The sequence below is a fragment of the Haliaeetus leucocephalus genome, unplaced genomic scaffold, assembly GCF_000737465.1.
Source record: "Haliaeetus leucocephalus isolate CR32 unplaced genomic scaffold, Haliaeetus_leucocephalus-4.0 Scaffold450, whole genome shotgun sequence".
NCBI classification, from domain to species: domain Eukaryota; kingdom Metazoa; phylum Chordata; class Aves; order Accipitriformes; family Accipitridae; genus Haliaeetus; species Haliaeetus leucocephalus.
In genome coordinates this window covers 17,987,364-18,004,080 of record NW_010972886.1, presented here as the reverse complement: position 1 = coordinate 18,004,080, position 16,717 = coordinate 17,987,364, and the positions used below count along the sequence as shown (strand labels likewise).

Here is a 16,717-nt window from a genome sequence, read left to right as displayed (position 1 = left end):
TACAGAATGTTTGTAAAATCTATCCCGTATGAAAGAGACACTTGATACTTATAATCTTCAGGTTGTGTCAGAAAATATAAAGCAAGATAACAACTGTCATATTTATTTTAGTAAGTGCACTTATTGAAAAATAAAATTGTTTTGTGGATTACTATATAGAAACTTTTCTCATTTTAATTGCTAGAAAAAGGGAAAGTTGACTTATATGTATTTGTTAAAAGCAGTCTTTGAATTTTTAGGAATGGTGTTTATATTTGTGTTCTACACAGTTAGCTGGTGAAACAGAATTTCAGAAGCTTGACAAAGAGTTCTTGTAAGCCTGATATTCATGACCTTACTACTGATGCACTGTAACTAGAAATTTAGAGCATGGACCCATTTTAATGTTAGATATGGTTTCTACATGCTCTGCGATGCTTTCTGCTCCAAAGTAATCTTTGTTGTTGTTTACTTCCATGCACCAAACAGGGAGCAGGATTTCTAGTCAGTCACACTAGAATTGTATTCCTGTTTCTGCTATTTTTCAACCTCTAAAATACAGGGAAAGATAATTTCTCTGAGAACCAAAGAGAACATGAGCTTTCAACTGGCTATGACAAAATGGCATTAACAATTCTGTTCTCTTTGCAGTTCTTAACGGAGCAAGGTGTCGCAGTTTAGGCGAAGTAGAAATACAACACAGAATTACAACAGCATAGCTGATTTCTTAACCATGCTGACTTAGAAGCTTGATGAAATTTTATTGCTGCCTCGCAGAAATCCTAAAACCAGACTATATCCCTATATGTAGCCAATGCATCAGTGTTACGTGTCTTCTACTACACCATGGTCAACAAAGATTAACTGCTTTTTGCAGCAGTTGGCTAATGTAGATACTTCCAATTCCTATGTACTGTGCAAGAATCTCTCCTTTGGTATACCTAGAGGCCTGTTAGCTTATGGAGGTGTAACTGGCTGCAGAATATGGAATTTTGTCATTCAGAAAGTGCAAAAGTAAAGTTAAATCTAATCCCTTCACCACCACAGCAGAATTCTTTTATCTCCCTCAGTGTGATCTGATGATCACCCAGCGTACAATACTGTATTTTTGAAAAGTAACAAAATTGCTGGTCTTGGCTTTGAGTTTCTGTGAGATAATGGGACATGTCAGCTGGCAGTGTTCAAAGGAGAAAAAAGCATTTTTAGTAGCACTGAAAACTCCCCGTAGTGTAGGGCATCTAAAAATTAATGTTTTTTTCCAGCCACATTCTGTATTGCCACATTTATAATTTCTGTAGATATCTGCAGACTTTCTGCGTAAAAAGAATAATCATCTGCTTCTGACCTACCAAATGCAGCTCAGTGTGTGATCATTTGATATATTACTGAATCAAGCTCTGACTCTTCTCTACTTCTTTCCATTAAAGTGCTTAAACTCAAGATGTGGTATGACAGGATTATTGTGAGAAGAAGGCCTGAGTATGATGCAGCTGTAGCACCATGCATTCATCGCACTTGAAGTAAGAACCGTTTCCCTAGGCTTAAAATCCTTATTTCTGGTAATTGGTTAGAGGCAAACCTATGCAAACAATATTATCATCCTAGCATGATTTTTTTTTAAACAAGAGCCTATGAGTTTTGTCAGATCATACAACTTGTCACAGATGTGAATATACCCAGGAATTTTCAACAGGATGAGATGAAATCTCTTGAACTAAAAATTTAAGTGGGAGTGATCCAAACTCCCCCATAGCTCCAAAGGTTATGACAGTGGCTGGGGATTTCTTTTGTTCTCTGTAATATTTCCCATTTCTCCTTGACTGTTCTTCTCTGGGCTTTTTGGGTATTTTTATCACGTCTTCTATATTTTATTCATTTTGTAGCTCCTTCTTGATTCCTCTTTCTGTTAGCTATATCTATTGTCTGTCCTGTTTTCAAGATTTAGTTCCCATTTCCTCTCTCCTCTTTCTCAGATGTTTCTGCAAATGTTTTGACTTGGATTGTGTCTTGAGTGATCTGCATAGTTATAGCTATATTCACTGATGACTGTTAGCCATACAAAAAGTAGAGTAGATCCAGGAAATCCCAGAGCAGTTAATTACTGAATCAGCCTCTAGAAAGAATATTTTCAGCTGTGCTGTCAAGCATAGGACCCATCTGCAGCAACACTAGTACAACTTGATTGACATCATCATGCTGTGGGCAATTAATTAGTGCACAGATATTTGCTGTTCATTGTGACCACCATTTTTAGAGCTGTTGGCTTAATCTTTGCTGAATTATGATCACATCTCTGCATTTAGGAGAAAAGGCACAGCTACTTTCAGTCCATTTTTAGTTGTTTCAGCCCTAGGCTGTGATGAAATCAGAAAAATAAACAGTTTTATTACTAGTCGCAGTGCACAGTTTGTGTCACCTGTTTTGACTGCACTTTGAATCTGGTATTTCAACAGAGTCAGACTGAAATAGGGTGAAGACAGGAAATAAAAGATGTGTCGTGGTTTAACCCCAGCCAGCAACCAAGCACCATGCAGCCGCTCACTCACTCCCCCCCACCCAGTGGGATGGGGGAGAAAATCGTCAAAAAGAAGTAAAACTCGTAGGTTGAGATAAGAGCTGTTTAATAGAACAGAAAAGAAGAAACTAATAATGATAATGATAACACTAATAAAATGACAACAGTAGTAACAAAAGGATTGGAATGTACAAATGATGCGCAGGGCAATTGCTCACCACCCGCCGACCAACACCCAGCTAGTCCCAGAGCGGCGATTCCCTGCTCCCACTTCCCAGTTCCTATACTAGATGGGACGTCCCATGGTATGGAATACACTGTTGGCCACTTTGGGTCAGGTGCCCTGGCTGCGTCCTGTGCCAACTTCTTGTGCCCCTCCAGCTTTGTCGCTGGCTGGGCCTGAGAAGCTGAAAAATCCTTGACTATAGTCTAAACACTACTTAGCAACAACTGAAAACATCAGTGTTACCAACATTCTTTGCATACTGAACTCAAAACATAGCACTGTACCAGCTACTAGGAAGACAGTTAACTCTATCCCAGCTGAAACCAGGATAGGATGCTACAGCATGTGACAATGGCCATGATTTCTTAACTTACAGATTTTATCTGATGTATAAGTTGTATTTTCAATCACAGTGTTCAGACTGACCTTAAAATTCTTTATACCAGATGACCATGGGAGTTGTGATACTTTCTAGTGAGCAATATTAAATTTACAGCAATGTATAATTAGTTTTCCGTGGATTGAAAAATCATTGAGTTAACCTGATATCATTTATGTTGCTGTTTTTATCTCAACGCCATAGACCAAGTATCTACTTAATGTTTTACTGTATATTTTATTTCAAAATGTTTTATGTTGTCCATTTAACTGTCATAAACACAGAATAGAATAGGGTAGGGGGCAAATATGATGCTGAACTAAAGATAGCTCTTGCCTGACCCTCTGTTTTTAGTCTCCAGTTCTAGTACCTTTTTCTTTACAACTCATTGATTCAGCTCCATCTTACTGATTTTGTCAAATCACAATGCTTAAATCAAGAGGTGCCATGTGTATCTGTGCTGGGTGTTTATTTACATGTCTTTTGGCCAAAGTGTTTAGTGTCTTGTTACCTCTCATTTTTTAGTGGTTGCAATGATTTTCAGCCTTATATACCTATAATTTTCAAGCAGGGAAAAGAATGAGGCCAAGCAGCAAGAGGTTATCCAGAAATCCTTCGGGTGTCTGAAAAGCTGATTCCCTCTCCTTTCTAATTTATAGCTTTGGTAGCTTCCTGCTCTGTTTTTCTACACAAAAAAAACCCCACTAAGTTTTATTTCAGACCAGAAAAAGTACTATAGCTGTTTTGGCTAAACCCCACATGTCAACGCAACTTCATCCAGTTCATGTTTGTTTAGAAGCGTCTCTGTACTTCTCTCAGCATGGGCCAAGACCCTCTCTTTCCAGTGTATCTTTAGGTCTTTCTTGAAAAAGTAGTCATACCATGCTACGTATGAAAAGTTCTGGAAATTTCATAGTCGTGTCACTTTGGGGGTTATTTTCAGATATTGCAGCATGCTGCAATCATCATCGGGAATGCAAATATAATTAGACTCGGATGGAAACTGCGCATGCATGTGAAAGCTGAAGGGGAAAACTGGTATGTGGTAGTTTAAGTTTAGAATTACACAGTAGGGTCTGTTTGGTGTTATGCAGCTAATAAGAAATACTGCATATTTTGCCCTGATCACTTGTTGCTGAAAAAAACACAATTCATGAGGACAAGAACAGTTGTTTATACTTACCTTTCGGTATAATTAAATGGGCTTTGGATAAAGTCTCCTAGGACTTCTTTTCACTGGCAGAAGCTCAGAGTTGCAAAATATCCATGAGATGTACATGAAATAAATATACATGAGAAAAATATACATCATTAGAGAACTGTGTGACCTTTGTGTTACTGCAGCCATGTGTGATGAGGAACCACAGTGTTGTAGGACTGTGCTGCAGTGCCGTCCTCTGTCATTAAATCTGCCAAATTTTTCTCTGTGTACAGATGCATATGAGTGTAAATCAGAGCTGGCCTTAATTAAAGTGTAGAACATTTTTGCTCAAAACATTTTTAAGAGTTTTTTTCTCATGCTTCTTTCTCTTCTGTTATTGGGGAAATGTTAATCACTTGATCAAGAGCAATTTAGTCTTTAAAACTGGCGTGATTCTGTGATACCTCTGTAGCCCTGCGGTGCAACCTCAAATTCCATGTTCTGCTAGGTTGCTTACGTAGCCTTATAGGCCTGATCTGTCAAGGCTTCTAATAAGCATTGAGCAGCCAAACAAACCTTATTGAAATGTGGTGGAATAACTCCATAGGCTTGAGTAACAAACATTGGCACAGGGAGCAGGTCAGCAGTAATTTCCTAAGGACAAAGAGGAGTAACTTTAGAGTGACAGGAATGGTTATAACTTTGCATGCTTCTGCCACCATTCTACCCCACCGTGAGTTCTGGAAAATAGAAATAAAATCCTTGTCAAAATGCCCCTTGCGTTCCCAGGACACTTTAAAGTATACTTTAGCATAACAGCAGCTATTAATGTGTGTGCTTCAAAGACCTTTATTAAGCCCAGCTGAGCTGCACATCCACTTCATAAATGATTAAACTTAGACTCGGTTTGTGGCCAAGATCAGTTATGAGTGCCAAGCCTAACACAATGATTTTCAATCACAGTCTGCATTGACTTCATTCAGAACTGTAGGTGTTTACTTCCTCTGACAAGCAGATGGTAGCTGTCTGAGGCAGGCCACCAAATTCAGCAATTGCTGCTGAGAAAGATAGCCTGCAATGACTTGTTCTAGGTAGGAAGCCAGTGCAGAATGATGAATAAATGCTAGAACCTCTAGCTGTATCACTCTTCTTCCTACACAGGGAATATGGAAGGGAAAAGCAAGCAGTAGAATAGTTAGTTGGAACTTAGACTTAAAAAATGCCTTATTTGCCAGATGATCTTAAAAACATATTTTTGTGCACATATGCTGTTCTGTGTTATATATAAGAAAGATATTACCATATAAAAATCAAGCCAGTAAATTAAAATTTTGTCATTGCCCTTACCCAGTGGTGTTTCCATCAATGTTTATATTCTTATTTTTTTAGGACAAATATGTTCTGTACTTAAGTTGTTTGCAACAAGTATGTGGCAATATTTTGTATATTTAAAAGTATTATTACAGCTATATGTTCACATGTAAAAAGTATTTCAGTTGTATGAGTGTGTGCATTAATTATATTATACATGCATGTATATGTACACACACAGTCTGTGTGTTTCATAGCTACCAGATCTCTGTTGTCTCTGTTCTCCCAGTGAGACTTGTTTCATATGCCTGCAGTGCACTCCCATAGCCTCCATCACCTGCACTGTGGTACATGCTAAATAAAATTGGTCATCCTGTTGTGTGATATGCCTGCCAGCTTTTTACTGCATGTGGGGGTCACAGGCTTGCACTGGAAGAGCAAAAGGTTGGGAACTTTGTATGTGCATGAGTAGCAAACTCCTTCATTATTAAGAGACTGGTTTTCCTCAAATGATAGCTGTGGTGTTTGTGTTTCAGAAGTAATCTGGGAGGAGATTATATGCAGAATAAGCCTGTCAAATTCCTGGAGTTTTCTTCTCAACGATCCTCTCCATTTTTACAGCATGATCTAGTGGGGTTTGTGCAGGTTGCTTTGTTCTTGCCTTGGTCCGCTTCTCTTTTCCTAGCTCCTCTTTCCTTTCTGTTATTCCCTTGCTTCTCCAGGCACCCACATTTGCTTCCATTTAACTGCTGTTCTTTATTCCATTGCTCTTTTTAATCAGGCTTGGTTATGTTTTGTGTTGTATTCGGAAGTAGAGATCAGGCTGCATCTTGCCTTATTTTGTTGATAATATTGGTCTGCCTGTGAAGTGAGTTATAGTCTTCACTTTTGACCCCACAATTGAGGAAAGAAACTCATTTTGTTCTGTGAAATGAGGAATTCCTGAAAGACTGTTTGCGTTCTTTGCTGACATGTGAAGACAATTTTGTCCTTAGCACTGTGTGAGCAGTAAAATGTAGCTGGAAAGATCCCTGGTCTTCAGACATGCCTGCTGGCCTGGCAGGATCTTGAAAGTGTCACTTCTTTCCGCACTGAGAATGAACAGTGCGGAGCAGGAGGAGGCAACCAAGAAGAAAATACCTACTGGCATGTAATGGCCTATTTCAGGGCAGGCTTGGAGCTTCTTGGAAATATATTTTCTTCAGAGATATTTTTTGCTACAGAGAAAAAGTCTTAAGAAAAAACGTGGTTGTGTTATTTATCTGTCTGTCATTCAAGCATAGCACAGTCAGTGCCCTGAGTACCTTGCAACAAGTTTGACCTAAATTCTGAGGAAAGACCCACTGTGTTCTCTGTTCTGCTAAACAGTAGGGTTTGTAGCAGATTTTGAGCAAGAAAGAATAAATTCTTTCATTTATTTCTGAGGAATAATCATATACAAACAGTATCTGCATTATGGAATTTGATTTTAAATTTACCTCATGTTTCTCCCCAAGTCTACATTATCACTGTATAGCATTGTGTTACATAAAACTGCATAATTCTATACAGGTTTGTCTAAACACGGAAGTTATTCCAAATTTAAAACAGGATGGATTTGAAGTAGAGAATAGTATATCAGTGTCTAACTATCTAGAGTTATTTTAGAATAGCATCAAATTTGCACACTGCTTTAAGGTGCAAAACAGCCATAGCACTGAGAATGAATTGCATTGTCAAGAGATGGATGACAAGTCCATCTAACACAGTGATCTTCAATCACAGTCTGCATTGACTTCATTCAGAACTGTAGGTGTTTACTTCCTCTTTCAAAAAGCAGTTCTTGTTTGTCAGGTGGGACATTGTGGAAACTAGTTTTAGTCTGCATGAAAAGTGGATTTGCTTGATTCATGTTAATCAAAGAATAGTTAATAGGATGGTTATAAAAAGATTCAGTTTAATAATGGCATTCATAAATAGAAAACATACCTTGAAAAATTATACACTCAAAACTATAAAAGCAAATGTTCAGCCTTTGGCTGCTGCAGTGAAAAAGTGTTTTGACTACCCGACAAATAGGATAGTGCACTGATATATTTAAAAGACCCAGAATAGTGAGTTTTAAACTTCTATCTCTTATCTGATACACACATTTCAAGATCTCCATGAACTTATCAATTCCATATGTGTATATTAAAGATAACAGGAGTTGCTTTCTTTTTGCAGCATCAAGGAGCAATTATCTAATGCAAGTAAACTGCTGTGAGCCAAAATGCATTTTTACTTTTATTACTTCAGACTTTCTTGATGTATTTCATTATTTGGAATCACAGAAAAGTCTAGTTTGGAAGGGGCCTCCAGAGATCATCCAGTTGAACTTTCTCTTGAGATCACGGCCTTAGATTAGGTTATCCAGAGTCCTGTCAAGCCAACAAACTCTTGAATCATTTCCAACAAGGGGGATTCTACTGCTTCTCTAGGCAACCTATCCCAATTTTTAATCCTTCTTATTGTGAAGAATGTTTTTCTTGTATCCAGACAGAATTGCCCATGAAGCAACTTGTGTCTCTTGCCTTTTGTCCTCTCACTGTGCAACTTTGTGAAAAGAGTACCTCCACCTTCTCTATAACTGCTTTTGATGTTCTGGAAGACTGACATTAATCCCACCCTGAGCCTTTTTTCCTTGGAACCTCTCTTCCTCAACCATCGTCAATTCCTTCATCCCTTTTTTGTTCTTCCCAGACAACCATTCTTTCAGTATCTGTAATTCTTTGGTTCCTTGACTATGTGCTTTATGAAGAAAAAAAATTGTTTTATCTGCAGTTTGGGAACAATTTGAATACAGAAATTACAATTTAATATTAAATTAAACAATTTAATATTCAATTCAGCTACTTGAAGTAGTTTGCGTTCCATACCTAAACTTTCCTACCTAGTTCCACCTCAGTTTTGAACCTCTGTATTGTATGTGTATATAAGTGTATGGAACCTGTTACAGAAAACCCCCCAAAATACAACATAGACAAGAAACAAATACTTTCAGTCCCTTGAAATTCTAATGTGTTTCTAAAAGAAAAAGAAAATCTTGGAGTGAGATATTATTGCAACAGAAATTGCGGAGGTAGTAAGAGTTTACCATCTGGCAAGGCCCCTAGACCAGATGGATCCACTAATGACTTTTATAAAGCATTTCATCAGACCCTGCCAGAATGCATGACTGGCATCTTTAATTATCCTAAATTAACAGGGTTCTTGCCTTGGAAGCTAGATCCAGAATTGTTGATCTTGGAAAGGAAGGAAAAGGAAATGTTCCCTGAAATCTCTTCTTCCTAATGGACCTTTTTATTAGTAAGGTGTAATGTTAAAATATTACCTAAAGTTTATTTGTTACTCTTAAATGGATTGTTTGCTTAAAAGAAGTGCCTAGCGAGGCACTTTATTAAAGACATCTTTTGCAAACACATCAGAGTGCTTTTGGAATTCACAGTTAGATTTATGCATATACAAAAGCATTCAGCTGCTTAGAAGAGCGGACTGCCAGGAATCCCCTTGCTTTCTTTGCCTTAACTGGAAGGTGATGCACTTCCAAAACAGTTGATCTCTGCCTCTTACCCTACATATGCATCTGCTCCTGTTACAGTTCCCACAGAGAGAAGGTTGAGTTGTGTGGGGAAGTGACTGCCACTACCAGTAAGCAGTACCAGCAGCTATTGCTGCTACTTTCATCCTTTCCATTTCCACCCCAACCCTTTAGCAAGAGAGCATCCATTTCCTTTTCCCACAAACCTGGAAAGCAGGGAGAAATTTTCTTATGAAATTTCTTCTGCCCACCTTGCTTAGATCTTGTGGGACTACAGCTGGTCAGCGAGGGCACTGCATGTGCTGCCATGGCGGCCCTTGGTTCCCTCCTCCTCTTTCCTCATGGAGCAACCCTGCTCTTCATTGGTCATTGATAGTAAAGCCTTTGCTAATATAATTTGTACAGTGCGCTTACGGGAAAAGCACAGGAATTATGTGAATTACATTTAAGAGAAATGCTCATGATTTTAAGATGTAAGTCTTGATTTTATTTTTCCCATTTTATTTTTGTTATTGTTATTAGGTACTGGAACTGTTACGTATTCTTAATAGTGAGAATAGGTCTGCAAATGTACATACACTGATAAGAGTGCAAACTGGTGGATGAGCAGAGTGAGCAAGTACGGACTTAGGGAGGTAAAGTTGTGTGGGAGTGAAGCAATTCATGGCTCGCTCAGAGATGTTAAGTCTCAGTGGTTCAGCCATTCTCTTCAGTTGAACAGCTGTGACGTACACTAGTGTATCTCAAACAGGTATCTGCAGACCTGTTGCCTGTGACTTGCAGAAAATTGTCTGGTTACATGATAAAGACTTTTCTGTTTCTAGATGTTCTTCCTGTTGTAACAAATAGGAAGCAATTCCCTAATAATATTTTTCTATGCCATAAATTTCTGTTGTCTGAATCCCTAATCATTCTAATCGTGTTTTCATAATGCACTGATATCATAGTATTTCAGTGTTTTCCAGTGGCGCAAATAGTGATGTGGTGTCGTTATAAATGGTGTAGATATAGGATAGCACGTTTACTTAGAAAGGTTGAATAAATGCACCTAGCAGTTCAAAACACAAGCAATGAAGTTTATACTCATTTTAAAAAGGCAGGGAAGGTTGCAGAACCTGTGCCAGCAGGAAGTGACCCATACAGCAGAAATATTGTATAGCTGCACGTACAATTTTTATATTTTAATACACAACAAACATGTAAATCATATACAGGTATCAAACAGTCACTAAGATTTGTTCTTGAAATTGGACTCCATTTCCTTACCCTGTAACCCACTGTTCTGTCTGCCAAAAATAAACACTTGGTTATCTAACAGCCAGACTGAACGTAGGCAGTTATAGTGCATTGTAAAGGCTGTTAGTGGGAGATGAATGTCCCTAGTGGTTCTGAAAAATCAGACTACTTAGGTGCCAAAAATTGATATTAGTTCCTAATTTTAGTTCCCCCACAAGTTTACTTCATGCATCAAAACAGATAAAACAAATAACAGATACTTTCAGTACAGACATATTTATGTTGTAGGAAATGTGTTCTTGTTCTTAACCTCATATCCAGGATTGGAGATACAAAATGTAAAATAGGAAGTTCTAGTATGTGAAAACTGAACTGTACAAAACAGCGGTAGATGTAATTAACCTGCAGTTCTGTTCTAGCAGTGAGGTAGGTTAGCCCAATTAATCTTTTCCATCTGGTTCTTATCATTGAAGAAAAGTATTCAAACTTAACTACAGGTATCACAGCTTAAGCGTGGTGGAGTCATCCTTTATAGGTTTAGAATTGAAGTGAACTTGTTGACACACAGTATAATGTAGAATCCAAGCCTATGAAGGAAAGGAGGAATGAGCAAGTGCAGGAGCAGATAAAAGTTTTACTGGGTATTGTGCTAAAATTGTTCTTTTTTCATGAATTGTTATTTAACATGAAAAAAAATTGATTACATATGTTTGTGAAACTTCCTTAAGTTTTTTGATGAGTTCTTCTTAATAATTAGCATTATCTACTCCTGGGATAGAAGAAATATTCAGCTTCCTTAAGCCATCTGTCAATTTATTAATAGGATATTTTTCCTTATTCCATCTGTAGCTCACATACTCGGACATTGTTCAAATTTGTTTCCTGGATGAGAGTGTAAAACTGCCTTTGTATTCATATCGCCTTGGGGAGGTTTTTTCATTACTAAGAAACATCCCCAAGCTAGATCCTCTGGGTTTTGTCAAAGAGAATACCTCAAAGGTTGAAGGGTAACTTGACAATAGCTCAGAATAATTGCAAAGAGCAGCTTCTGGTACTGTGTCACTACTGATAGCCTACATTTCTCTTGTTAACGTGGGATGAAGTTTGCTAAATGGTGACCTTTTGTCTTTTGTGTTACATTGAAAATCTATTATGTGTGATGAGGAAAATATAATTATTAGTTGATTTTTTTTTTTTTTTTTAAACGATGCTACTGCTTGCTTCCAGAAAATGTTTGACATCTAAAAGAAATGCTTCCAACACAACAAAATGGAAGTAAATGTTAGTGTTCACACTTGGGCAAGGGTAAGGGAGAAGGATGCTGTGGGCTGTCTGGTGGAGATTTTCCTATCTGAAGGACTATGAACAGAAATACATTTTAATTCTGCTGACAGAGCCTGCATTAGAATGCAGCTTGCATTAGCATATCTGTACAAATACTAGAGAGAATAAAAAAGTTGAGTGTTTACTATGCTTAATAAATGTGTAAGAGTAGGTCAAAGCAAGTCTTCTGGATGCTAGTGGATTTAATCACTGAAAACCAGGAAACAGTTTTTGAAACACCGGCACCTTTCTCGGATTTAAGTAGTAGAAATATGGCTTCATGTGACAGCTTTTGTGCAAAGTACTGTTTCTAACTGGCTGTTAGAGAACATGAGGTAAATTAACAAAGGTACAGTAAATTTTACCTCTCCTTAGGCAGTGGTAGCTAAAAATAGATCTTAAAATACATAAGTCATTGTTCTTAAAATATAGGAGAAATAATTTATTTCTCTGTCTCTTTTGAGGTTAATATCTTTAAGCATATAAAGATGAGAGGATTTCCTGCATGTAGCTTTCATAGTGAAAAATATCCATTACTCAGCCACTGGTCCATATTTCAGAATATTTGAGCTGATGTGTAAAAGAGGAATAAATTGTAGAAAACCATCCACTGACTTCATAAAGCTATGAAAGACTAAGATAAAAGCCTGTGTGCTCATTCAGTTATGTTTTCCTTAAATTGCCTGGTTAAAATATTATTACATGATAAATTGTATTCTACACTAGCCATGCTGGTCTCAGTAAAACACATTATTTTAAGTAAATAATGGGATAGACTGAGTTTTGAAGTCAGTTGATATGATCAGTCCAATAAATCCAAAGGAGCTGAAGTTTTTGAGAACTAAAAAAAATAAAGTTATTTTTAAATTTAATTTTTACATTTTATACTATTTTACTGATTCAGAAAGCGTATTATAACTTCAACTGTGTTCTATTTCAGCCTTGCAGTTCACCCGGATAAAACTTTAGTAGCTACAGGGCAGGTTGGAAAAGACCCTTACATTTGCATCTGGGATTCCTACCATGTACAGACTGTGTCTGTTCTTAAGGATGCACATACGCATGGAGTTGCCTGCTTAGCTTTTGATTCAGATGGCCAGGTTTGTATATCTTCTTTCTCTGCGTTTTGAATTTAGTTTGATTTCTGCTTCTAGAAGATATGCACATTAAAGTATTTTGTGTAGCTATATGGCTGTAGTACTGAAACTCCTATTACAATTAAATTTTTAATGCAAGGACTGCAAATACAGCTCTTTCAAAGAAGATGTTTTTGAGATGAAAACCACAACCTAGCCTTCAAGTCAAGTAGAGGCATTGGGTGTTGGACAAATACCCATAGAAGAAAAGGCCCTCTGTGGCTCAAATGTAATAGCTTCACCACATACTTGTCACCTACTGTTCAAAGAGATCAGTTCCTGGCAAAGTCCTCACAATCCTGCAGCTTTTTTGGCAGAGGAACTCCAGTAATCTCACTGCTAGGAGAGTCTCATTGGCTGGGGTGCACAGTCAACTTAATTGAATAATGGGGTTAGGACACAGAGTGTGTGGCTTTGTACAATGTGATTAGATTATATGATATTTTGAGACAAAATTTAAAATATAAGAAAATAGTGGGCTTTTCACAGCTAAACACATTGATTTATTTTTTTCTTCCCCTGGAGGCGAACTATTAAAAACATTCAGTTGTGAATGAAGTAGGAGGAAAATAGATCTACAATTCGCATAAACCTGAGAAATATTTCACATTCACAGTTTTATAAATAACTATTTGTGCCATTTTGTCATTATTGATAGCCAAATGAGTTTTCTGGTGTAATGCTGTGGTCACACTTTATAGCTGCTTGTTAAAATGTTTTTAGGAATGTTTAGATTAGCTGATACCTGGATTTTTGCAGAGATCCTTATTGGTTTTTGTATTTGCTTGTGTACCTCAGAATTGAATCCCAATTGGGCAGAACTGCCTTTAGATATTTTCTTAAAATCATGTACTAGATGGTTAGCTGTCTATTGACAAGTGCTTTATTATCATATGCCTAGCTACTTTTCCACTGACCACATAGTGCTTTTATTACTCTTCCTGAGATTACAACTGGCCATACAATGCATAAAATGTATTCTCACATGAAGCAAAAGTACTTTTTATTGTGCATTATCTTGTGTATATTCAGTTTAAAGATTAATCTGAAATGAAGGACACCAACGTGAGCAATTGCCTTTAACGTTTTTAAAAAGCATTGAGTAACTTGAATGGCTAAACAGCACTATGGATTATATTTCCTCATTAATAAGTGGAACTAGCTTTCTATTTTAAGCCTAGTTTTCAACCATCTTCTTCCAGTTTTCTTAAAGTAAAGCCATTTCCTCTGAAATCTCATGTGCCAATTCTAATTAAAGAAAAAGGTGTTCCTGGGAATTGTGGAACAAAAAATAAAATGAGAAAACCCCTAAATCAATAGGACAAATTTTCTAATGCTATAATATTTGCCAAGATATTGTTCATTCAGAGATACCGGTTCTTAAAATTTTCTCTCATTTTTAATTTCAGAAGACTGGTGGATAAACGTTTTTTTTAAACCTATTTAGGCACCTAATGGCAATAAAGACTCACCAAATTGCCCAGTCAGTATGAGTTAAAGGTGGAGGGTGTTCTGAAAATCCTGCTGGGTGCCTTGCTGTGATTAAAAACTGAACTTACTGCTGTGTTGATCTTGCAGAACAGTAACATTCTGTTTCTGGAAGTGCTGAAAAAGTTGCAGTTTATTCTGGAAATAAAAATTTGCACAGAACACTTTTGTATCTGGAGAAAAACCAATCCTGGAAAACATAAATATAGATAATGTATCTTGGCTTTTTGTTGCTCTTTCTGGCTTTGCAGAAGAAGCTGAAGTGCTGAGCCAAAATTAAAGGGCATCGTAGAAAGACTGTTGAGTATTTGGAATTCAGAGCTGTTAGCAGTTCCAGTTTATTTAGTCAGCACGCACAAGGGAGCTGGCATCTTGTGATAGGACAAAATAGACTTCACGTGTATTGCTCGCACCTTTCCTTCTAATGCACACCTTTCATTCTTTTATATTGAATGTCTATTAACATCCAGGAAAGATTTGTATTTTGGCCCCAAACACAAATCAATTTAACAATCATGTAAGGTATAGATGCAATAAGAAATGTATTCTTCTCTCTGCTAACTCTGTCAGCTGTCCACTTTCTAAATAAAAGTAGACTGAGGAAAAGCCCAGATAATTCTGCTTCTCTACCTGAGCTGGATCCCCATAAAGTCAGCTTGGCTTCCTCCCACTCCGCTGTGCACAGCTTCTGGTTCCAAGGGTAGCTGCTGTGTTGAATGCTGCACATGTCCAGTATGTCGATTTAGTGTGGGTCTGAAAATAGTGGCACTGCATCTATATTTTAGCCAAGTTAATTAGATCTTGTACCAGAAATGCCAGGGTGTCTGTTTCAGGCATTCAGATGAATTAGTTCTGAAATATTACTCCCTGCTGGACTTGAGGTGACACTGCATGGAGCTTAGTTGTTTCTGCAGTGCTTCCCTGGCATAATTTACCGCAAACTCGGTAATGGAGAGTAAACAGGATTTGTTATCTCTTTTATGGAGAAGATCAATATGCAGCTTAAATCAGGGGATAGCTTATATGCTTCCTTTATTTTACGTATCTTCAATACAGCTTTAAATTTGGAGACAAATATATTTTGAGTAAATTTCCTATTTTAGGAAATTTACTCCTGATGGGAACTGAATATCTTGCAGAACTGTAGCTATTTAAAAAAACGTGTTTTAGTTTGGGCTTTTTCTATATGACCAGGAGATGATATTTGGCTGGAAGGAAGCTGCACTTTGTTCAAATGTTTAATGAAGAGCTGTCAGTTTGCCTATAAGTAAAAATGTCTTCTGTTGAATCGGGAATTAACTGCAGCTTCTCCTTAAAAGTACTAACATCTACCCTTCACAAAATTACCCACAAAGCTGATGACTTTAATATTGAAGTATTTCACCAGTACTCTACAGTACAATTTCTGTTCTGAGTTATTTTAGATGAACCTTTTTTGTGTGCTTTCTAAAAATAATTAAAAAAAAAAAATGGAGTGAGGAGGGCACTGCCATAATACATACATACATTTCTAAATTGGGTGTTAGGTAGCAGTAGGCTTCTTTAGCCAGATCTTTAAATCTGTGTAGATTTAAAAATAATTGTTTAATTATGTGCATAAACTACTTGGCAGATATTTTCTTCTGGTAGTCCTGTGAATTCTCTGAACAGAATTCTGTCAAATTGCCTTCCAGAAGGAGGACTAAAAGTGTAAGTGTTTCAACCAAAAAGGAGAATCAGCATTTATCACTTTTCTGCCAGCAGGAGACCTTCCTCAGTAGACCTATGTTAAAAGAATATATAAAGTATTTCTTAATTTCCCCATGTACTTTCACTGTCCATCTACCCCGCTAATTGTAAGTTCCTGACTGGTAGTTACAGTTCAGGTCTGAGGTTGTTCACATCATGAATCTAAGATACTGTAAGTACTACCATGGTTTCCATGGTGAAGAGAACAGTATAAAAGAGGTGAGAAAAAGTTGGAATCAGTGAAGGTTCCATGAAAAATATCTTGTGTTTTGATCAGTACATCCAAACCCCTGGGTAGGTGTTGATTGCTCAAGGGTGAATAAAACTTATTTTTGCTACAATAATAGCCCTTTCTGAAAATAAATATTTTTATGTTGGTAACTGGCAGGAGCATGTTCATTCTTTCCCACATTTGATTTTCGTTTTCCTTCATTACCATACATCTGATAATCGAGTATGTTGTCCTAGGTTAAATGCAGATATTCAGTATGCATCTGAGAAAAAATTTGGGGTTCTATCACATCTAGCAATAGAACCCCAAATTTTGAACCTACCTTTATCTACCATTTCAAAGACTCACATATGGAGAGTCTTCAAATAGATTTTGATGTAATATATTATAATCAAGTCTTCTGACTACTTGGTGTCTTGCAAGTTCCTGCAGTAGATTCTCACACAGTTTGGTTAACAAGACCT

General features: G+C 37.1%; 1 protein-coding gene across 2 annotated transcripts in view; it reads left to right on the top strand.

The window, feature by feature from the left end:
* EML6 (echinoderm microtubule associated protein like 6) overlaps positions 1-16,717 on the top strand; it is a 125,470-nt gene that overhangs the window by 26,542 nt on the left and 82,211 nt on the right. For both annotated transcript variants that reach the window (XM_010574871.1, XM_010574872.1), the window contains exon 2: positions 12,610-12,769. In XM_010574871.1, the coding sequence (XP_010573173.1) occupies positions 12,610-12,769 (160 nt within the window). The remainder of the gene's footprint in view (positions 1-12,609; positions 12,770-16,717) is intronic.